This window comes from Thalassophryne amazonica, chromosome 20 (genome assembly GCF_902500255.1).
Source record: "Thalassophryne amazonica chromosome 20, fThaAma1.1, whole genome shotgun sequence".
Lineage (NCBI taxonomy): Eukaryota > Metazoa > Chordata > Actinopteri > Batrachoidiformes > Batrachoididae > Thalassophryne > Thalassophryne amazonica.
The window spans coordinates 23342442-23367098 of NC_047122.1; the positions used below are offsets into that span (position 1 = coordinate 23342442).

Here is a 24657-nt window from a genome sequence, read left to right on the forward strand (position 1 = left end):
GCTTCACCCTACCCCTTTTCGGACATGTTGGGTACACAGTAGGAACTTTTTTGTTGTTGTCTTACTGATCTATCTTGTAATTGTTGTTGTATCAAATGTTCGAAATAAACAGTTTTCATTCATTCATTCATTCATTCAAATACTGACTGGAGGAATATTTACACCCACTTTCTTTCTCCTTTTTTTTGACCATCAGGTTGATGGGTGAGGTGAGGTCTACTGGTTAAGCTGTTGGGCTTGAGACCACAGGATCCTTGGTTCAAATACCAGCCTGACAGGAAAATTACTAGGGCGGTCCTTAATCCCCTAGTTGTCCCGGTGTGTAGCGAGCGCTGTGTGGCAAACACCCTGACATCGGGGTGAATGTGAGGCATTATGTAAAGTAGAGCCCGACCGATATAGATTTTTTTGAGGCCGATGCCAATAACGATATTTGGATATTTGGATTTGCACCCTTAACAAAAAAGGTATGAGCTAAAAGCTGAAGCTTTGTCCTCATATTGATTAACTTTATAACAGAGAAGAATTTCAAGTTCAAAAAATGCAAAAATGCAATTGGAGCAGTTAGGGGGCTATTCAAACGGGCCAACTAGTAATCTATCACTCCTGAAAACAATCTTTGCCATATCACGTGAGGGTAAATCTGCCCTACGATTGGATTTTGTAAAACCATGTGACGGAGAACTAATTCCGATTGGACACTCACATTGCGCACGTCATCACACATCGTCTATGAGGAGTACCAGATGGCCGGCAGTGGATCGAAAGTCCGCAGTTGACTTTCAGCAAAAAAAAAAGTAAGTTTCCATCTCATATCATTAAAAAGTTATTTACAATTTAGTAAAGCTCGGTCCCAGCCATCGTATGCGACGGCGTCGGCCCCAGAGGGTTAATGGCAAACGGCAGTAATTCCCAGAACCCTTCTGGACGACCACTGAATCTGAATGTTTCAACCTCTTAGCAGTAAATGAAAGTTTTTCATGCTAGAAATAAGGTCTACACAACGTGGGCTTAATAAAAAGCATGACCGATGCAATGAAGTGCATTGACACATTACTACATAAACTGTTAATCAAGCTGAGTTGAACTGAAACGGGAGAAATGTGGGGTGAATGTAATCGCAAAGTTATTACTAACAACATCCTTATAAACTTACTTGTATGCTTTTGTCAGCTGATCAGTGCAGTGTGACGGTTGAATGGAGTCAGAGCTCCATCTACTGGACAACGGTGCAAGGACATTTTACATTACAGACACAAAACATTATTTCAGGAACTGTTCTGTTTATGAGAAATTATCGGCGTTCTATTGGCAAATTTTCGGCCGATAGTGAGTACTTTGAAAAGGCCCAGTGCCCGCCGATTACATCGGTCGGGCTCTACTGTAAAGCGCTGTGAGCGTCTGATGCAGATGGAAAAGCGCTATATAAATGTAGTCCATTTACCATTTGATGTGTTTTACGCCGGCAGTCTTTCTGTGATCTCCTGACTGCAGCAGTTTTATCCATTTTCATTGGCTATTGTTATCCTCATATCCAACGGAACTGAAAACCACAACTGGCAGCAATCTGCATTTTTTCTAACTTTATCCCTCCATCTGTTCCTCCCAACTCATCTCTGTCACATCTGTCATCTTTTCCAAATCCTTTTCTTTATTGACTTTTCCTCCTCTCTCTATGTTCTTCTTCTTCATTCCTTTCTTTTTCCTGCTCCTGTCCTCCTTGCTGTGACAGGGGCGGCAGCGCTGACCGGGGCGGTGACTCACACCGTCTCCACGGCGGTGATCTGCTTTGAGCTGACCGGTCAGATCTCCCACGTCCTTCCCATGATGGTGGCAGTAATCCTGGCCAACATGGTGGCACAGGGCCTCCAGCCGTCGCTGTACGACTCCATCATCCAGGTCAAGAAGCTGCCGTACCTGCCCGAACTTGGCTTTGGACACACGAGGTCGGACGTCACATGCTGTCCGTCAGCTGTCTCCTCAAATGGCAAAATACTACATTTAAAAACAGTCTTACACACAGTTTGAAGTGTTTTTTGTGGTATCTCTGGACTTTGTTTCAGTCAGTACAACATCTTTGTGGAAGACATCATGGTGAAGAAGGTCAAGTTCATATCGTCTCAGTCCACCTACAGAGAGGTCAAACATCTGTTGGACTCCACCTCCCTGAAGACGATCCCACTGGTTGACTCAAAAGGTCCAAGAAAATCTTTCATTTTCAGCAAAATATTAAATCAAATTGTGTTGCTTTTTAGAATGCTAATGAAGGTTAGCTAATAAATAAAGAGTATTTCTCAGGAACTGTCTAGGGGTGATGGCCAAGTTGTCAGTGCACTTGGTTTCAGTGCGGAAGTCACGGTTCAAACCCCACCCCTGCCACATCTCTCCATGCAACATGGAGTTGTGTCAGGAAGTGCATCCAGCGTAAAACTTCTGCCAGTTCAACATGCAGATCCACCTCAGATCTGCTGTGGCGACCCCGACTGAAAACAAGGGAGCAGCCGAAAGGACTTACTTTTATTTCTCAGAAACGATCTGTTTCTGCTCCTGATGCGCAATGCAACACTTTTGGTTTTGCTCCCATTTGTATGAGATGAACTCAAAGATCTAAAACTTTTTCCACATACACAATATCACCATTTTCCCTCAAATATTGTTCACAAACCAGTCTAAATCTGTGATAGTGAGCACTTCTCCTTTGCTGAGATAATCCATCCCACCACACAGGTGTGCCATATCAAGATGCTGATTAGACACCATGATTAGTGCACAGGTGTGCCTTAGACTGCCCACAATAAAAGGCTACTCTGAAAGGTGCAGTTTTATCACACAGCACAATGCCACAGATGTCGCAAGATTTGAGGGAGCGTGCAATTGGCATGCTGACAGCAGGAATTTCAACCAGAGCTGTTGCTCGTGTATTGAATGTTTCATTTCTCTACCATAAGCCGTCTCCAAAGGCGTTTCAGAGAATTTGGCAGTACATCCAACCAGCCTCACAACCGCAGACCACGTGTAACCACACCAGCCCAGGACCTCCACATCCAGCATGTTCACCTCCAAGATCGTCTGAGACCAGCCACTTGGACAGCTGCTGAAACAATCGGTTTGCATAACCAAGAATTTCTGCACAAACTGTCAGAAACCGTCTCAGGGAAGCTCATCTGCATGCTCGTCGTCCTCATCGGGGTCTCGACCTGACTCCAGTTCGTCGTCGTAACCGACTTGAGTGGGCAAATGCTCACATTCGCTGGCGTTTGGCACGTTGGAAAGATGTTCTCTTCACGGATGAATCCCGGTTCACACTGTTCAGGGCAGATGGCAGACAGCGTGTGTGGCGTCGTGTGGGTGAGCGGTTTTCTGATGTCAATGTTGTGGATCGAGTGGCCCATGGTGGTGGTGGGGTTATGGTGTGGGCAGGCGTCTGTTATGGACGAAGAACACAGGTGCATTTTATTGATGGCATTTTGAATGCACAGCGATACCGTGACGAGATCCTGAGGCCCACTGTTGTGCCATACATCCAAGAACATCACCTCATGTTGCAGCAGGATAATGCACTGCCCCATGTTGCAAGGATCTGTACACAATTCTTGGAAGCTGAAAATGTCCCAGTTCTTGCATGGCCGGCATACTCACCGGACATGTCACCCATTGAGCATGTTTGGGATGCTCTGGACCGGCGTATACGACAGCGTGTACCAGTTCCTGCCAATATCCAGCAACTTCGCACAGCCATTGAAGAGGAGTGGACCAACATTCCACAGGCCACAATTGACAACCTGATCAACTCTATGCGAAGGAGATGTGTTGCACTGCATGAGGCAAATGGTGGTCACACCAGATACTGACTGGTATCCCCCTCAATAAACAAATCTGCACCTTTCAGAGTGGCCTTTTATTGTGGACAGTCTAAGGCACACCTGTGCACTAATCATGGTGTCTAATCAGCATCTTGATATGGCACACCTGTGAGGTGGGATGGATTATCTCAGCAAAGGAGAAGTGCTCACTATCACAGATTTAGACTGGTTTGTGAACAATATTTGAGGGAAATGGTGATATTGTGTATGTGGAAAAAGTTTTAGATCTTTGAGTTCATCTCATACAAAATGGGAGCAAAACCAAAAGTGTTGCGTTTATATTTTTGTTGAGTGCATTATACAAATAATGAATGTTTATGAGTTCAATGGTACGAATATTTCATGAGGTGAAAGATGGAGCGTACCATTCAACAAGGCGAAACAGAGTTGAATGTACGTTCCATCTTTCACCGAATTAAATATTTGTTCCATTGAAAGAATGAAAAATCATTCATTATTTGTTTTATATAATGCCAAAATTGATCCTTGTCATTTGCTATTTATTAATTTCTAAACAGAAAAGGGACTTACATTTTGGTGTTCGTCACTGGTGCTTTGACGTCAACAGTACAACACAAACTTTAAATAGGAGTCCAAAATTTTTCTCAGTCAACTTGCAAAAAATTCTGATGATGTAGTTTGTGATGCCGTTGTTGTGCCTAATTCAGTACAGACTGCGTCTGTTTTCCTCACTCCAGCGAAAAATCATGTCAGAAATTTGTCCAGCTTTTCATCCTAACTTCATCCTAACAGCTCTTCATGCCTCCAAATGGCTTAAGGCGTAATGGATTTGTTTTTGTGTTAGAAGTATTAGCACATTCAGTTAGCTCCTTCAAATCGTCATCCTCCAGCAAAACAAACTCCGCCATGTTTAGCTAAACGCCACCCCCATAATGTGAGGTGACAGTTTTCATGGGTAACAAAAACATCAGGAGTACGAGGTCTGTTAGAAAAGTATCCAACCTTTTTATTTTTTTCAAAAACCATATGGATATGAATCACGTGTGATTGCATCAGCCAAGCTTGAACCTTCGTGCGCATGCGTGAGTTTTTTCACACCTGTCGGTTGCATCATTCACCTGTGAGCAGGCTTTGTGTGAGCACTGGTCCACCCCTCTCATCATTTTTTTATTGCGAATAAATGTCCGAACGATTTGGAGCCTTGCTGCATCAATTTTTTTCCAGAAACTGTGAGAGATCTCCAGGTGGACACCGTTCGGAAAATTAATATGGCTTTCAGGGACGATTTTATGGGGATTACACAGATTAAGGAGTGATCCAGACGGTTTAAAGACCGCCCACAACTGCTGAGAGCGCGCCGCGCTCCGAGCGCGGATCGACAGGCTCAAACCCCGCTGAAACAACCAGATCATTTCCAACGTGAAGGCTTTGTTGATCCGGGACGTCGTCTGACTTTCACAAAAAGGCAGAAGGCCTGTTTTTCCTCATGTGGAGCTGGAGTACAGTGGTGTTCAGAATAATAGTAGTGTTATGTGACTAAAAAGATTAATCCAGGTTTTGAGTATATTTCTTATTGTTACATGGGAAACAAGGTACCAGTAGATTCAGTAGATTCTCACAAATCCAACAAGACCAAGCATTCATGATATGCACACTCTTAAGGCTATGAAATTGGGCTATCAGTAAAAAAAAAAAAAAAGTAGAAAAGGGTGTGTTCACAATAATAGTAGCATCTGCTGTTGACGCTACAAACTCAAAACTATTATGTTCAAACTGCTTTTTTAGCAATCCTGTGAATCACTAAACTAGTATTTAGTTGTATAACCACAGTTTTTCATGATTTCTCCACATCTGCGAGGCATTAATTTTGTTGGTTTGGAACCAAGATTTTGCTCTTTTACTAGTGTGCTTGGGGTCACTGTCTTGTTGAAACACCCATTTCAAGGGCATGTCCTCTTCAGCATAAGGCAACATGACCTCTTCAAGTATTTTGACATATTCACACTGATCCATGATACCTGGTATGCGATATATAGGCCCAACACCATAGTAGGAGAAACATGCCCATATCATGATGCTTGCACCACCATGCTTCACTGTCTTCACTGTGAACTGTGGCTTGAATTCAGAGTTTGGGGGTCGTCTCACAAACTGTCTGCGGCCCTTGGACCCAAAAAGAACAATTTTACTCTCATCAGTCCACAAAATATTCCTCCATTTCTCTTTAGGCCAGTTGATGTGTTCTTTGGCAAATTGTAACCTCTTCTGCACACGTCTTTTATTTAACAGAGGGACTTTGTGGGGGATTCTTGCAAATAAATTAGCTTCACACAGGCACACTGTCTTTGATCATCCTGGAGCTGATCAATGGGTGAGCCTTTGCCATTCTGGTTATTCTTCTATCCATTTTGATGGTTGTTTTCCGTTTTCTTCCATCTGTCTCTGTTTTTTTTTGGGGGGGGGGGGGGCGGTTGTCCATTTTAAAGCATTGGAGATCATTGTAGATGAACAGCCTATAATATTTTGCACCTGCGTATAAGTTTTCCCCTCTCCAATCAACTTTTTAATCAAACTACACTGTTCTTCTGAACAATGTCTTGAACATCCCATTTTCCTCAGGCTTTCAAAGAGAAAAGCATGTTCAACAGGTGCTGGCTTCATCCTTAAATAGGAGACACCTGATTCACACCTGTTTGTTCCACAAAATTGACGAACTCACTGACTGAATGCCACACTGCTATTATTGTGAACACCCCCTTTTCTACTTTTTTACTAATAGCCCAATTTCATAGCCTTAAGAGTGTGCATATCATGAATGCTTGGTCTTGTTGGATTTGTGAGAATCTACTGAATCTACTGGTACCTTGTTTCCCATGTAACAATAAGAAATATACTCAAAACCTAGATTAATCTTTTTAGTCACATAGCACTACTATTCTGAACACTACTGTATATAAAAATGTGACAGATAGCTAGCATGATAGCGTCTCTGTTTTGGGCATCGATTATGTCTATTGTGTCAAAGGTCGACTTGTGTTTGGAAACTTTCACTTTCAAAGTTTACTCATGTTAAATTCGATATATAGGTAAATCAAGCAAACACTTTCGCTGCTTGGTAGAAACTCTGCAATTAAACTGATTCATTAATGAATTGATTAATTAATAATTAATTAAGTAAAATATATGTAATTCAGCTTTCTAATTCTGAAGTGATTTTTATTTTTTCCTCCTTCCTGCTCCCAGATTCTATGATCCTATTGGGCAGCGTTGAAAGGTTGGAACTCCTGGCTCTCTGTGATTGGTGGTTGTCTCCACAGAGACGGAGCCTGATGCAAGTGAGGACACTGAATAACAGAACCTTCTAATTTCCTCTATTTTCTTTATGGGATTTTCAAAATTCTGATGTAAAACCATAGACTGTACATACACTGGACAAAGCCTGCGTGACGTCATCCATTGGTTTTCTATAGAGTACGCACATGACGTCTTCAAACCCCGAAGCTAGCAGTATACCGCCACCCTGGATGGTGAACGAAGTGACAGCTAACTGTGTTCACTCGTCCGTAAACTGTGTTGTCGGATCTCACAAGGTGGACGACGGGACAGTCCACATGTGACAGCATGACCCAACAGTTTTAGACACACACTTTTGGACTCCAACAGATAAACATCATGAATCAAACTGTTTGACTGTTTTAAGGCTTTCTTTGGTGGTGAGACGGTGTTATTAACGATCTTTAAAGCAGACCTAGCGGTGTTGTCGAATGTCACAATGTGGACGATGGGACAGTCCACATGGGACTCAACGTGACTCAGACTGTTTTAGAATCAAACCGTTTTAGACTGTTTTAAGCCTGTCAGAGCTGAGGCTGTTTAATTAACGGTCGTGAAAGCCGTACCAATGTTTTAACGTACAAACTCCCGTATTTGTGATGAAACAATCACAATTATTAAAGCAAGTTACTTTGGTGTGAAAACTATTTTACGTACTTTACCTGCATATCTCATTAAAAAATATATACTAACCCGTGCGCTGTGGATGCGCCGACAGCTTGATTTAAAAAACAAAATGGTACACAAAGCAACTCACTTTTGCTATGATGAGATGATGATCTGAGACCCATCTTATATTGATCTCGTTTATGGACACCACAACAAAGTATTTGCATGCCTGATAAGATAGTTGCAGATGTCCAGTTACTGGATATCAGAGACTGATTTCCATGCCAGCAGCTCTGAAATCAGTGGAAATAAATACAGGTCCTGAAGGCCAGTCCGCACAATCTTTAGAGGTCTACAGACTATTCCTTTGACTTCATGCTTGGTTTGTGCTCTGACGTGCACTGTCAACTGTGGGACCGTAAATGTAGACAGGTGTGTGTCTTTCCAAATGTTCAGTCCAAATGTTTCATGTTCAGTCAACTGAATTGACCCCAAATGGACTCCAATTAAGCTGTAGATCAAGTATGATCAGTGGACACACGATGTGCCTGAGCTCAGTTTTAAGCTTCATGGCAAAGGCTGTGAATACTTATGTACTCCTGATTTCTTAGTTTTTTTCATTTTTAATAAATATGAAAAAAAAAGTTTTTCACATTGTCATTATAGGGTACTGTGTTTAGAATTTTGAAGAAAAAATGAATTTAATCCATTTTGGAATAAGGCTGTAACATAACATACAGTAAGTGAAGCGCTGCGTATACTTTCCAGATCCACTGTATGCCTAGCCTTCAATGACTCCGCCACACAGAAGGATTTTGCCATTAGGTTGTGGAATTTCGTTGCATTCAATGAATGTAAACAGTTGTTTTCTCTATGACATTTTCCAACCAACATGGAGGTATACCTGTCTCAGGGCGTGGTTTGGTGATGTAAGTGCATACCCTCTACAGAAACCGGGAAAAGCCGAAATAACCCCCTTTTCTGGGCATCTCCATGTTAAAGGCCCCACTGCCACTGATTTACAAAGAACATATTAATGCATAAAGGGGTGGAGAATGGGTGGCTCCATGTGTGAGGAAATAAAGTCTGAACATGACCCCCTCCCAAGTCTGAAGCACAAGCTAACATGCTAACCTTGGTTTGGGTGTGTATTAAATCATATTTTTGGGGACTGCAGGTGGTTCTCAAAACAGTTTACTTTAGTGTGGACAGTAAAAGTTATCAGCCACATATTTCCTCAGTAATCATAGATTAAATGACCTACCGACCGCTGCTAAAAGTACTAACAACATTAGCATACAATATTAAATAAGATGAGAGTTTTACTCAGCATGAATATTTCAACAGAGATGTCTTAGATGATCAGTTAGGATGTTTCAGCACACAACAAGCCAGGTTTTTGTAATAAATTGCTCCAAACTGACACAACAACACAACAGTAAGTGACTCCGTTACGGTTGGAGGTTATGAGAGGAAGAGTCACTGCACTCAGCTGCTGTCACTCAAAGTAACCATGCCCACAATTATACACAATTTTATCAATTAAAACGTCTCAGACTAAGAAGTTAGAAAAAATTCGCCCCCATACAGTTGTCACAAAGAAAACTATCTATATATACCAAAACTGTTTTTGAACCAGGCTGTAAACGTTTAAAGCTGGATGTTTTAAAATGGGCTTCTATGGGAATGTGCTCTTTGATTTTTTTTAATTTCACTTCATTTATATAGCGCCAAATCACAACAAAGTTGCCTCAAGGCACTTCACACAAGTAAGGTCTAACCTTACCAACCCCCAGAGCAAGCACACAGGCGACAGTAGGAAGGAAAAACTCCCTCTGATGGTTTGAGGAAGAAACCTCAAGCAGACCAGACCCAAAGGGGTGACCCCTCTGCTTGGGCCATGCTACCGACACAATTGACAAAACAATTTACAAAACGAATATACAGGAAATTTTGCTGGTGCACAATACAGGAGGTTTGCAGAAGTAGACACCACACCCACCTCAGGATGGAGCCGCACCTCAAACAGAGAGAGAGAAAAATCAGAAAGACAACAAAATCAGGCATCAGAAAGACAACAAATACAGTATAATTTGTCAGGATTAAGCAACAAGAAGAACAAAAGTAATACTAAGGTGATCGCCGGCCACTAGCCCTAAGCTTCACTAAAAGACCCAGACTTTAGATAAAGTTGAGGCCGCGGCACGCTCTGTTTCCTAATAAAATGAATTTAAAAGGGTAAAAAGCATAGTAACATACTATGCCAGTATGCTAGCCATACAAAAGGGAAAATAAGTGCGTCTTAAGTCTGGACTTGAAAGTCTCTACAGAATCTGATTGTTTTATTGATGCAGGGAGATCATTCCACAGAACAGGGGCACGACAAGTGAAAGCTCTGAAAACCGCAGACTTTTTATTCATCCTAGGGGCACAAAGTAGTCCTGCACCCTGAAAACGCAAAGCCCGTGTTGTGTGTGGGCCGCCAGAAGAGGAGGTACTGCTGGCCCACCACCAGTGGGCGCTCTGCCTGAAGTGCGGGCTTCAGGCGAGAGGGCGCTGCCGCCATGGACACAGCCGGGGGTGACAGCTGTCGCTCATTACCTCTTGACAGCTGTCACCCATCTACTCAACATCATCTCACTCCATAAAGACCAGACGTCATCTCCACCTCGTTGCCGAGATATCATACTTCATTGGAGGTAATATCCTCAGTCTTTTGTAAATCTGTTTATTGTGAGTGTTTGCAGGAGAACCGGTCGTTTTTGAGGAGGCTGTGCAAGACGGCGCTCCTTTTCAGCTGAGACCGCTGCAACGCGCTGAGTGTGAGGTGGAGGTGGCATTCCCACCGTATTGTTACTGGGTGTACACACACCCACACTTGACTGTCTTTGTTCTTCGCCAGCAGTACCAGATCCGACAGTCGGGGACGGTGATCACCTGGGAATTCTGGACTTGGCGGCTCCAGTATTCACCAGGTTCTGGGGCGGCGGAAATCGTGTGGTTCCGGCTCTCCTCAGGACAGACGTCTTCTATCCTCGAGCCTGCCCACACGTCACCTTTGTGTATTGACTGTTGTGATATTCTGAGATTGTCTGTATGTTCGTTGTGCACATTCACAACATTAAATTGTTATATTTTGGCTCATCTATTGACCGTTCATTTGCGCCCCCTGTTGTGGGTCCGTGTCACTACACTCTCCCAACAGCCCGGGCTGGTACGTAGGGTTTAATTAGGTCAGCTAAGTAGGGAGGTGAGGCTGGCAATCATTTTGACAATCATTTGACAATCATTTCTCAAGTATTTGTCCACCAGCAGAATTATTTTGACGTGGATAAAATTAAATCCTGCCGCTAAATCCAGTTGTGTCCTGAAGATAGATGTGGCCTGGCGTTCTGCCGTGTTGTTCAGAACTCATAGAACTGAAGTTACATCTGTCCTGTCCAAACTGTGAAAATACTTGTTTCATGCATTAAACATGTTTCAAAAGGACTCGGAGATGTTGCACAAATTTCTGACATCTTAATTCTAAATTTGTTGCAAAGTGACAATATTCAGTAAATGTGTGGAATAATCGTATTAAAACTAATATGCAGGTTGAAGAAAAACTCTTGCTGTCTGTTTTAAATTGATGTATTTTATTGGATGTGGATCCGGAGCAGAACCAGAGTTCCAAACACAGCTGGGAGTCCTTCGCCTTTGTGGACGAGGGGGAAGGGGAGGACGAACAGAAGGTGAGTGTTTCATCTGTCTCATGACCTCTGACCTCTGATTAACAATTCTATGTCACCCAGGAACAGATACTGTGAGATGTTTTGTTGACTTCTCACAGTATTGCAGAGTGATGTAAATGTGTCTAGAAAGTCCAGAACACGTGTCAGAACCATGTAAGGAGTTCATAATGTGTTCTGCAGGTCAACCCGCTGCCTGAGGAGAGGAATGGACCTTTACCCTCTCCGAAACCTCAGGAGCCCAAAACCACGGCTCCTGGTCCCGGTGAGCTGAGACAAGCTCTGAACTCTGAGTACACCGTTTACTTCTTTTTGTTAAATACTAAATATTTGTGTTTCATGCAGCCCAAAGTTGTTAATTAGTATTTTATTGATAATGAGGATAAACACATTGATACCAAGCTCAATTGAAAAGAATCTTTGTTTTGTCTATGTTAGTGGCTGTTGCCTTGATAGTGGATTAGGAGCAGGTGTGGCTGTCAGTCACTGAGAGAGACGGGCAGTTTCTGTACAAAAATTTACTAAATCAGAGAAGCATGTGGTTATTTTCTGATTATTTCACAGCAGTTAACTGGTAAATGGACTGCATTTTATATACCGCTTTTCCATCTGCATCAGAAACTCAAAGCGCTTTACAATAATGCCTCACATTCGCCCCAATGTCAGGGTCCTGCCATAGAAGGCGCTCACTACACACTGGGAGCATCTATAGGAATAAGGACCTTGCCCAAGGGCCCTTAGTGATTTTCCGGTCAGGCTGGGATTTGAACCAAGGAGCCTCTGGTCTCAAGCCCCACGCTTAACCACTAGACCATCACCTCCCCAGTTACATTCTAAACCCTAAATAACATGTCACACCACCCCTCAGAAAGGATTGAAATGATTTTTGGCCCACAGGTAGATGAAGTCAGGATCTGATAAAATCCACATTTCCATCCAAATGAGTCCTTTCCTACGTGACCTCTACGGGCCCCGAATAAAGGCATTCTGGGAGTTAGACCCACTTTCAATCAAATTTTCTCTGTATTATAACATCATTCAGGTTGCCTATTTCTTCATTAAAATGATGTTGTTACAAAATACTTTCAAAACCACATTCCTGCTATTTCAGCAGAGTGTAGGTACGAGTATGTCAGGCAGGGGACTCAAAAAACAGATTTTTGATAAGTTTTTATTGTTTTTAAAATGAACAGCTGTTTAAAATATCCTTAAAAAGTCAAGGTATTTTATCTGTTATACGATTAGAGATATGGTCCTTCAAAGTTATATAGGGATCGGCTCCAAACAAGTGCCACACCCCCTTCTGAAAGGAAAACGATTTGGAGTATGAACCAAATATTTTGGATTTTTCATATTAGTCCAATAATCTACAAAATATTTGAAAACAAGAATGATCTGAGATTTCTAACATCTGCCAATCTGGATCGGGATCACCTCCAAAATTCAGTGGAGTCTCCAATGCCGGGTGGTGCAAATTAGTTTTGATGTAATCCTTCAAAGCCTATACAAAGTGAAATCTTGATCCAAAATCTGAATCCGGGATCACCTCCAAATTTAATGGAGTCTTCCATGGACAAATATCTCGGGTGAAAATTTCGTCAAAATCTGTGCAGTAGTTTTGACGTAATCCTGCTAACAGGCAGACAGACAAATAAATAAATCCTGATGATTTTATTACGTCCGCCAAGGATGTAATAAAGACAATCTGAGACCATGAGTATAAATCTCATATCAGATGTACTTTACAATAATTCTTTATCGAGATGTCATGTTGTCTTTTTAGCTTTTTGACTGGTGAAGCATCAAAAAAACATCTGTCTAGTCACAGCCGTTGAAGCTTGCAGCTTCTTCAGTGTTGACACAGATGTCTTGGTGGCTTCCCTCACTTGTCACTTTTGTGTATTCTCAGTTTTAAGAATATTTTGCTTCAGACAGATTTACCACACTGCATCACAATCTTTACATTTCTAAACTGAACTGCAGTTGAACTAAACACTGCTGATTTCAGTAATCGTGACCTCAAAAACCTTATTGGCTCTGAAAGTTATTTTTATGTTTTATAGTTTTTATTAAACTGCATCACGTAGAGTTTTATTTACACTTTGCTATTAAAGAGGATCATTTTCATTTTATTCTAAGAAGTTTGTTTTTAATGTGACAAAGCAATAAAATTGTGTAAACGTTTAAGGGGACAAATAAAAAAATGACAGTGTGGGTCACTGTAACAAAGGTGTTGGTGAAATGGTTGAACGTTGGTGTATGTGTGCACTTGTATACGTTGGTGTATGTGTGCACTTGTATATGTTGGTGTATGTGTGCACTTGTATGTTTATATTCTTAAAATCTGGAGATGTGGTGAAGGAAAGGAAAGAACAATATTTCCACCGATGTGGTTATAACTGGGTTTAATAAGTTTTCCACTCAACCATAAGTGAAGGTTTGGGAAGATGGACACTGAAAGTCTCCAGATGGTATGATGGCAGGGAAACGGTAACCAGGCAACAACACTGTAGAGATGCTTTTGTTGGTTTCACTCTGTAAAATCCTTCCTTTGGAGGTTTTTTTTGTCTCTGAAGTCTTTGTATTATTCACTGACTTTGATTCTGTGTCTTTGCAGAAATTGGTCCTCTGCAGTCGCTGAGGAAGACGCTGAGGAACGTCTTCAGTTCCAAACACAGGCAGACACAGCGACAGTCTCAGGTGTGTTCGTGTTTCTGTCCATCTCATCTGCATCTCTCTGTGAGAAAGAGCACACAAACTCACACCGTCCATGCTGTGACAGTGGGCGTGTCTCACATCGTCCGTGCTGTCACAGTGGGCGTGTCTCACATCGTCCGTGCTGTCACAGTGGGCGTGTCTCACATCGTCCGTGCTGTCACAGTGGGCGTGTCTCACATCGTCCGTGCTGTCACAGTGGGCGTGTCTCACATCGTCCGTGCTGTCACAGTGGGCGTGTCTCCCAGCGTTCGTGCTGTGACAGTGGGCGTGTCTCCCAGCGTTCGTGCTGTGACAGTGGGCGTGTCTCCCAGCGTTCGTGCTGTGACAGTGGGCGTGTCTCCCAGCGTTCGTGCTGTGACAGTGGGCGTGTCTCCCAGCGTCCATGCTGTGACAGTGGGCGTGTCTCCCAGCGTCCATGCTGTGACAGTGGGCATATTTCCCAGCGTCCATGCTATAACAGGTGTGTCTCACACCGTCCACGCTGTGACGGTGGGCGTATCTCCCAGTGTCCATGCTGTGACAGTGGGCGTATCTCCCAGTGTCCATGCTGTAACAGTGGGCGTGTCTCCCACTGCCCATGCTGTGACAGTGGGCGTATTTCCCAGTGTCCATGCTGTGACAGTGGGCGTATTTCCCAGTGTCCATGCTGTGACAGTGGGCGTGTCTCCCAGTGTCCATGCTGTGACAGTGGCCGTGTCTCACACTGCCCATGCTGTGACAGTGGGCGTGTCTCACACTGCCCATGCTGTGACAGTGGGCGTGTCTCACACTGCCCATGCTGTGACAGTGGGAGTATTTCCCAGCGTCTATGCTGTGACAGTGCGCGTGTCTCACACCGCCCATGCTGTGACAGTGGGCGTGTCTCACACCGCCCATGCTGTGACAGTGGGCGTATTTCCCAGCGTCTATGCTGTGACAGTGCGCGTGTCTCACACCGTCCATGCTGTGACAGTGGGCGTATCTCCCAGTGTCCATGCTGTGACAGTGGGCGTGTCTCACACCGCCCATGCTGTGACAGTGGGAGTATTTCCCAGCGTCTATGCTGTGACAGTGCGCGTGTCTCACACCGTCCATGCTGTGACAGTGCGCGTATCTCCCAGTGTCCATGCTGTGACAGTGGGCGTGTCTCACACTGCCCATGCTGTGACAGTGGGCGTGTCTCACACTGCCCATGCTGTGACAGTGGGCGTGTCTCACACTGCCCATGCTGTGACAGTGGGCGTGTCTCACACTGCCCATGCTGTGACAGTGGGAGTATTTCCCAGCGTCTATGCTGTGACAGTGCGCGTGTCTCACACCGTCCATGCTGTGACAGTGCGCGTATCTCCCAGTGTCCATGCTGTGACAGTGGGCGTGTCTCACACTGCCCATGCTGTGACAGTGGGCGTGTCTCACACTGCCCATGCTGTGACAGTGGGCGTGTCTCACACTGCCCATGCTGTGACAGTGGGCGTGTCTCACACTGCCCATGCTGTGACAGTGCGCGTGTCTCACACCGTCCATGCTGTGACAGTGCGCGTATCTCCCAGTGTCCATGCTGTGACAGTGGGCGTGTCTCACACTGCCCATGCTGTGACAGTGGGCGTGTCTCACACTGCCCATGCTGTGACAGTGGGCGTATCTCACACCGCCCATGCTGTGACAGTGGGAGTATTTCCCAGCGTCTATGCTGTGACAGTGCGCGTGTCTTACACCGTCCATGCTGTGACAGTGCGCGTATCTCCCAGTGTCCATGCTGTAACAGTGGGCGTATTTCCCAGAGTCCATGCTGTGACAGTGGGCGTGTCTCTCAGCATCCATGCTGTGACAGTGGGCGTGTCTCCCAGCGTCCATGCTGTGACAGTGGGCGTGTCTCCCAGCGTCCATGCTGTGACAGTGGGCGTGTCTCCCAGCGTCCATGCTGTGACAGTGGGCGTGTCTCCCAGCGTCCATGCTGTGACAGTGGGCGTGTCTCACACTGCCCATGCTGTGACAGTGGGCGTGTCTCACACCGTCTATGCTGTGACAGTGAGCGTATCTCCCAGTGTCCATGCTGTAACAGTGGGCGTATTTCCCAGAGTCCATGTTGTGACAGTGGGCGTGTCTCACACTGCCCATGCTGTGACAGTGGGCGTATCTCCCAGTGTCCATGTTGTGACAGTGGGCGTGTCTCACACCGCCCATGCTGTGACTGTGGGCGTATTTCCCAGCGTCCATGCTGTGACAGTGGGCGTGTCTCACACCGTCTATACTGTGACAGTGAGCGTATTTCCCAGAGTCCATGTTGTGACAGTGGGCGCGTCTCCCAGCGTCCATGTTGTGACAGTGGGCGCGTCTCCCAGCGTCCATGCTGTGACAGTAGGCGTGTCTCCCAGCGTCCATGCTGTGACAGTAGGCATGTCTCATACTGTCCATGCTGTGAAAGTGGGCGTGTCTCCCAGCGTTCATGCTGTGATAGTGGGCGTGTCTCGCACTGCCCATGCTGGGACAGTGGGCGTATTTCCCAGTGTCCATGCTGTGATAGTGGGCGTGTCTCACACTGCCCATGCTGTGACAGTGGGCGTATTTCCCAGTGTCCATGCTGTGACAGTGGGCGTGTCTCACACTGCCCATGCTGTGACAGTGGGCGTGTCTCACACTGCCCATGCTGTGACAGTGGGCGTGTCTCACACTGCCCATGCTGTGACAGTGGGCGTGTTTCCCAGTGTCCATATCTCCCACCTTGCAGACTTTTTCAGCAGGCGTGTCTCAGCTTGCAGGCCTTTGCAGTGAGCATGTCTTAAGTGTCTAGACCAACACAGTAGGTGTGTCTTGCAATTTCCACGCCTTCACAGTGGGCATGTCTCGCAGCTTGTAGACTTTCACAGTGGGCATGTCTTACTGCATCCAGGCCTTTGCAGTCAGCACTTTTTACAGCTTACCGGTCATTGTCGTGGGCGTGTCTTAAGTATCTAGGCCGACACAGTGGGTGTGTCTCACAGCTTGCAGGCCACCGCAGTGGACATGTCTCACTACGTCCAGGCTGACACAGGGGCTGTGTCTTGTAGTGTCCAAGACGTCACAGTGTGAGTGTGTTACAGCGTCCATTTGAAAAACCTCCTCACAGCATCAATATTTATCATGTGTATATTCTGCAGGCTGAATTTTTCATTCTTTCTGTTCATGCACACATGCATTGTTTGATTGATAGAAGCATGAACTTTGCTGTCAGGACATAGCTGCCTTGGAGTCTGGATGCTGTGTTTTTATTCAGCTCGCCAGTGATCAGATATGAGAGCGAATGAAAAACGCGCTGGAAATTAACTGTAAACCTGCAAGATGAGGGATGTGATTTGTGCCTGCTGCTGCAGCTGCGTGGTGCCTGTTTGATTCTTTATTATGTTTCCAGGTTTGGTTGTGGTTTATTGTTCCAGCGAGGCTCGGTTCTGAGCCAATAAGAAATGGGCACAGTGGGAAGTTACCACCGACTACGAAGCCAAAGCTCGCCACATTCTGGCCATGATTGTTTGTTTATTTTAGCAGCTGCTGACGGCGGCACAACAAACATTGACCTTTATAGGCTGGTGACCTGCTGTTACCATGGTGACAGTATTTGTTTAAAGTGTGGACACACGTCACGTGAGATAACTCGGCCTGTTCGAGTACCTTCAGATGAGTCAGATGGTGCTTCTCTGCTCCTCAGATCGTGTAACTGTAATGATGAAGTGACATTCAGAGGTGACTTCTCGCCTCTTTCACAGTGACAGAGCTGACTGAGGGCATCTTCATGACATCACTCACAAGCATGTCTCACACACGTCTTTTCTGTCTACAGGATCCCTGCCCTCCTTCACTGTCAGACACAATGACACCAGACGAGGTATGTGAAGGACAGATGATGGCCATTAATAAAGTACAGATGGTGTGACGCCTGTTCTGGCGTCCCCTCACTGGCTCGCTGTGACTATAAGAGCTGCTTATCGTACTGAACATTTGGAGCCTTATGTGCCTTCTTGGGGTGCAGACTTCCTTTTTGTTCCAGGTTTAAGAAGTTGGCAGAATTCTGAGCCTGTGTCTTTAGTATTCTTATTTTATGGAACAGTTTGCCTAGAAAGTCTACTTCCACTGAATCTTTTAAGGATAATTTTAAAATATATTTACTTTGTTTTCTAGTCTAGAATCAGGATTTTTTTTGTATTTTATTCATCATTGTTGCAGTTGATGTTTCAATTTTAAATTGTTCTTCTGGATGTTAACATTTTTGTTTTATCATTTTATTTTTTTTTATTATTGTCATGTGGAAGATGTTTTCTACCTGAAAGTGCAATATACCTCGTAAATTAATTAACAGATTTCAGTGAAATTTGGTGGAAAATGTTTTCTGTCAACAGAGTTGAGTAGATATTGAGGTGGATTGCTTTTTAAAATATTTCTATAAAGTCTCCTGGTGATTGGAGAAATAGCGCCCGCACCAACACCTCAGCACAGCTAAGGACAAAGTTAAATGATTTATGTATCTCACTGTACCATGTCAAAACATCCCAAATAATACACCTTGATAAATTATTAGATTACTTAATAATTGTGTGCTGCTACCAAGTGGTCAGCAAATGTAATTACAGTTTGGCCCCTGCTAATGGAAATCCATTCACTGTTTTGTGTACTTGAACAGAAAACATGCCTTTCTGGGGCTGCTTTATTTGATAAAAAAGAAATGGACTGAACTTCCTTTCTGTCTGCTTCATTAACCCCTCTCAAAGCCATTTAAAAATATCAATTGTGAGTCACTTTTGTGTGGGTTAAAGTCACTAACTGGGACTCGTCTTGTTGCAGGCAAGAAACGAGAATTGTCCTCCGGTCTGTTTGTACAGCTCCAAACGCTGTGCCGCTCTCTGCCGAGTCAAGTTAGAGTCCAGCCGGAATTAATAACTTCAAAGTGAATCACTGTTTTAAATCAAATAACACCTCTTTCCAAATGTTGTAACACAGACAACAAACTACAACAGACTAAAACTTTTTTCCTCCCAAAATGAGACGTCCTGCGTTCTTTATGAACTACATTGATGTTGACTTGCAGCGCAGCCGGCTGAGCTCAGCTCAGAGGTATGGAGTTAGATTCATGCCATTAATGTCTGAAAGGAAATGCTTTTGAGAAAAACTACAGATTTTATTTTTACTTATGTCCAGAGATTAAGGATCCAGTGACCAGTTTCGTATTTATTTAATTTAAGACTCAATCAAATATTATTTACATAGAAAACCTGTAAAGCCGACTTTTAGTACACAGAAAATTCACAGGAGGTATTGATAAGGGAATCAATAAGGAATTGGATTGATAAGCAGAATCGATAATGGCAACGATATCGATAAAATCTTATCAATACCCATCCCTGTAAAGTTGAATTAATATTATTTATGTTAAAATGTGTTAGTTATGCCAAAGACATTTAGAAACACACAGAGATGTTTAAATGTTTTTAAAAACGATGTTTAAAATATGACAAATGGTAAAAAAATAGAATAGAAAGTTCTTTAAAAACGTTTAAAATGTTTGAAAAGCGTGTAAAATGTGTGAAAGAATAGAAAGTTTTTTAAAAACGTTTAAATGTTTACAAAGGCTGTAAAATGTGTAAATGCACAGACAGTTCCTTTAAAAATGCACAAATACTTTTAAAATGTGTTTAAGATGTGTAAAAAAAAAATAAAAAGAAACACACGAAGATGTTGAAATTGTGTGTTGTTGGTGGGGGGGCAGTTATTCAGTTGTTCTGAGGGGGGCACTTTTAAAAACCCCTGCGCTGGATGTTTTCCTCTGAGTGATGTTTTTTTTTTCTTCTTCATATGAGTGACTGCAGTACTTCCTAAATGTTCACCTCTGTGACCTCTCCATTGGCTGCAGGTCAAAGAGTGGGAAGAGGCCGAGATGGATGAGCCAATGGAAATAGATGAAATACGAATAGACCCCTCCCCTTTCCAGCTGGTAGAGAGAACGTCGTTACACAAGGTTGGTTTGAAAGTCAAAGATGAACTGATGGAAAATAGATCCAGTCATTTTTTTTTAATTATATATATCGCCTATATTATAATTTTATATATTGTAAAAATCATGGTGTGGTATTTGGCACAGAAACAACAGAACAGGTATTGATCCACGGATATTTACCGGAAATAAACAGCTGGTTTTGCTTACAGACACAAACAGCTCTTATTTCTTTCTCTTGAATGCTGAATATTCTTGTTGATGCACAAACAGCTTTTGACGCTGCTTTCAGAGGCAAACATGGAACGCGAGAAGCTGCTGAAGGACTTCAGCTTGGAGCGGTTTTATTCTGGCTCTGTGACATCACGTCTAGACACAGACACTTCTGCTTTGTCACCTTTCCGCAGACCCACACACTGTTTTCGCTGCTGGGCCTGAGCCATGCTTATGTGACCAGTATCGGCAAACTGGTGGGTGTCGTGGCACTGAAAGAGGTAAGAGTGCCTACTACTGCCACATTGTAGCTTAGCGTGTCATATGATTCCTGAAAAAATAATTAGTTACCATAGTGACATAAACAGCCAGGCATGTGATTGAACAAAGGAAGTGGGTGTATTTGTTGATGTTGGTTTTAAAGTGAAAAAAAAAAAAATCTGAATAATAATAACACTATGTAACACAATTTTTGTTCCTGGCTTCTAAGTGTTATATTTCAACTGCTTATGTCTAAAGTCTATGGAAAAATGACTACATTCAGCACAAACTTTGATTTTATTTTTTTTAACGTTCTAGAAAGTTCTGAAAGTTTCTTGAAATTTCTAGATAATTCTGGAAACTTCTAGAAAATTTTGGACGGTTCTAGCAGCTAAAGAATATTCTAGAAGACTACTCAGTAGTAGTGAAGGCGAATCGAGAATATTCTTGAAAACAGACAAATTTCAAAATATCATTGTCCTGATCACAGAAGCAAAATTTCTGTGGAATAACAGCTCTTTTCTATTTATTTAAGACATAACAGGTTAGGAAAACACACTGCGTACCCAGAAACAAAACAAAAATAAAAATTTGTTACATAGTGTAATAAGCATGAGTGTTTTTAAGTACAAAAAAACAAATAAATAAATAAATGATTTTGAACATTTTTGTTTGTTACTAAAGTACAAAAAAGTAATAATCTTGAGTGTGTTTTGTTTTGGGGGGGTTTACGTCCACCAACAACGGAATAAATGTTTATTTGTCTGTCTGTCTGTTAGCAGGATTACATCAAAACTACTGCACGGATTTCAACTGAATTTTCAATACAGATAGATATTAGGCCAGGGAAGACTCCATTAAATTTTGGAGGTGATCTGGATCCGAATCCAAATTCTGCTTCAAGATTTCACTTTATATAGTCTTTGAAGGATTACATCAAAACTACTGTGCAGATTTCAACTGAATTTTCACCACAGATAAATATCAGGACATGGAAGATTCCACAGAATTTTGGAGGTGATCCGGATCAAGATTCTCTTTATTGAGGCTTTGAAAAATAACGTCAGAACTACACAGATTTTCTCCAAATTTTCACCATGGATAGATTTTAAGCCATGAAAGACTCCATTAAATTTTGGAGGTCATCTGGATCCGAATCCGGATTCTGGATCCGTTTTCCCTTTATATATGTTTTGAAGGATTATGTCACACCTACTTCACAGATTTTGACAAGCTTTTCATCCGGATTATGGATCAAGATTCACTTTATATAGTCTTTGAAGGATTACATCAAAACTACTTGAGGGATTCTCACCAAATTTTCACCATGGATACTTTTTAAGGCATGAAAGTCTCCATTAAATTTTGAAGATGATCTGGATCCAGATTCTGGATCAAGATTTCACTTTATATGCACTTTGAAGGATTACGTCAAAACTGCCGCACGGATTTTGATTAAATTTTCAACACAGATACATATTAGGCCATGGAAGATTCCATTAAATGTTGGAAGTGATCTGGATTCTGGATCAAGTTTCACTTTATATAGGCTTTGAAGGATTACGTCAAAACTACTTCACGTATTCCCACCAAATTTTCACCATCGATACATTTTAAGGCATGAAAGATGCTGTTACATTTTGGAAGTAATCCGGATCCGGATTCTGGATCAAGTTTCACTTTATATAGGCTTTGAAGGATTACGTCAAAACTACTTGACGGATTCTCACCAAATTTTCACCATGGATACTTTTTAAGGCATGAAAGTCTCCATTAAATTTTGAAGATGATCTGGATCCAGATTTCACTTTATATACACTTTGAAGGATTACGTCAAAACTGCCACACGGATTTTGATTAAATTTTCAACACAGATACATATTAGGCCATGGAAGATTCCATTAAATGTTGGAGGTGATCTGGATCTGGATTTTGGATCAAGTTTCACTTTATATAGGCTTTGAAGGATTATGTCAAAACTACTTCATGTATTCCCACCAAATGTTCACCATGGATACATTTTAAGGCATGAAAGACGCCATTATATTTTGGAGGTAATCCGGATCCGAAACCGGATTCTTGATCCGTTTTCTCTTTATATATGTTTTGAAGGATTACCTCAAAACTACTTGACGGATTCTCACCAAATTTTCACCAGATACATATTAGGCCATGGAAAATGACATTAAATTCTGGAGGTGATCTGGATTCTGGATCAAGATTTCACTTTATATAGGCTTTCAAGGATTACGTCTAAACTATTTTACGGATTCTCACCAAATCTGCACCACATGTAAATATCAGGGCATGGATGATTCCACAGAATTTTGGAGGTGATCCAGATCAAAATTCACTTTATGGAGACTTTGAAAAATTATGTCAAAACTATTTCACAGAATCTCTCCAAATTTTCACCATGGATACATTTTGAGCCATGAAAGACCATTAAATTTTCGAAGTCATCTGGATCCAAATCCGGATTCTGGATTTGTTTTCCCTTTTATATATATGTTTTGAAGGATTACGTCAGACCCACTTCACGGATTTTGACAAACTGGTCAACACAGATACATATTATGCCATGGAAGATTCCATTAAATTTTGGAGGTGATCGGGATCCAGATCCGCATTCTGGGTCAAGATTCACTTTGTATAGTCTTTGAAGGATTACATCAAAACTACTTCACGGATTCTCACCAAATATTCACCACAGACACATATTAGGCCATGGAAGACGCCATTACATTCTGGAGGTCATCTGGATTCGGATCCGGATTCTGGATCAAGTTTCACTTTATATAGGCTTTGAAGGATTACGTCAAAACCACTTCACGGATTCCCACCAAATTTTCACCATGGATACATTTTTTAGGCATGAAAGACACCGTTACATTTTGTAAGTAATCCAGATCCGGATTCTGGATCAAGTTTCACTTTATATAGGCTTTGAAGGATTACGTCAAAACTACTTGACGGATTCTCACCAAATTTTCACCATGGATACTTTTTAAGGCATGAAAGTCTCCATTAAATTTTGAAGATGATCTGGATCCAGATTCTGGATCAAGATTTCACTTTATATACTACTACTTAACAGATTCTCACTAAATCTGCACCACATATAAATATCAGGGCATGGCAGATTCCACAGAATTTTGGAGGTGATCCAGATCAAGATTCACTTTATGGAGGCTTTGATAAATTATGTCAAAACTACTTCACAGATTCTCTCCAAATTTTCACCATGGATTCATTTTGAGCCATGAAAGACTCTTTAAATTTTGGAGGTCATCTGGATCCGAATCCGGATTCTGGATCCGTTTTCCCTTTATATATATGTTTTGAAGGATTACGTCAAACCTACTTCATGGGTTTTGACAAACTTTTCAACACAGATACATATTAGGCCATGGAAGATTCCATTAAATTTTGGAGGTGATCTGGATCCGGATTATGGATCAAGATTCACTTTATATAGTCTTTGAAGGATTACATCAAAATTACTTCACGGATTCTCATCAAATATTCACCACGGATACATATTAGGCCATGGAAGATGCCATTACATTCTGGAGGTGATCTGGATTTGGATCCAGATTCTGGATCAAGTTTCATTTTATATAGGCTTTGAAGGATTACGTCAAAACCACTTCACGGATTTGCACCAAATTTTCACCATGGATACATTTTAAGGCATGAAAGACGCCATTACATTTTGGAAGTAATCCGGATCCTAATCTGGATTCTTGATCCGTTTTCCCTTTATATATGTTTTGAAGGATTGGTGACAAGATTTTCAACACAGATACAAATTAGCCCATGGAAGATTCCATTAAATTTTGGAGGTGATCCGGATCCGGATTCTGGATCAAGTTTCACTTTATATAGTCTTTGAAGGATTACATGAAAACTACTTCACGGATTCTCATTAAATTTTCACCACAAATAGATATCAGACTCTATTGATCTCTGATTGCTCTTGTTTTGTTGTTGTTTTTGTGTATGTGTGCGGGGGGGTGCATTCTAGTCAATA

General features: G+C 42.5%; 1 protein-coding gene across 1 annotated transcript in view; it reads left to right on the forward strand.

Moving 5' to 3' along the window:
- LOC117501471 (chloride channel protein 1-like) overlaps positions 1-24657 on the forward strand; it is a 63995-nt gene that overhangs the window by 38532 nt on the left and 806 nt on the right. Inside the window, 9 exon segments of the mRNA XM_034160370.1 lie at positions 1733-1946; positions 2064-2197; positions 7068-7159; positions 11426-11497; positions 11678-11759; positions 14112-14194; positions 18006-18050; positions 20070-20174; positions 20558-20644. Of these exon segments, the coding sequence (XP_034016261.1) occupies positions 1733-1946; positions 2064-2197; positions 7068-7159; positions 11426-11497; positions 11678-11759; positions 14112-14194; positions 18006-18050; positions 20070-20174; positions 20558-20644 (914 nt within the window).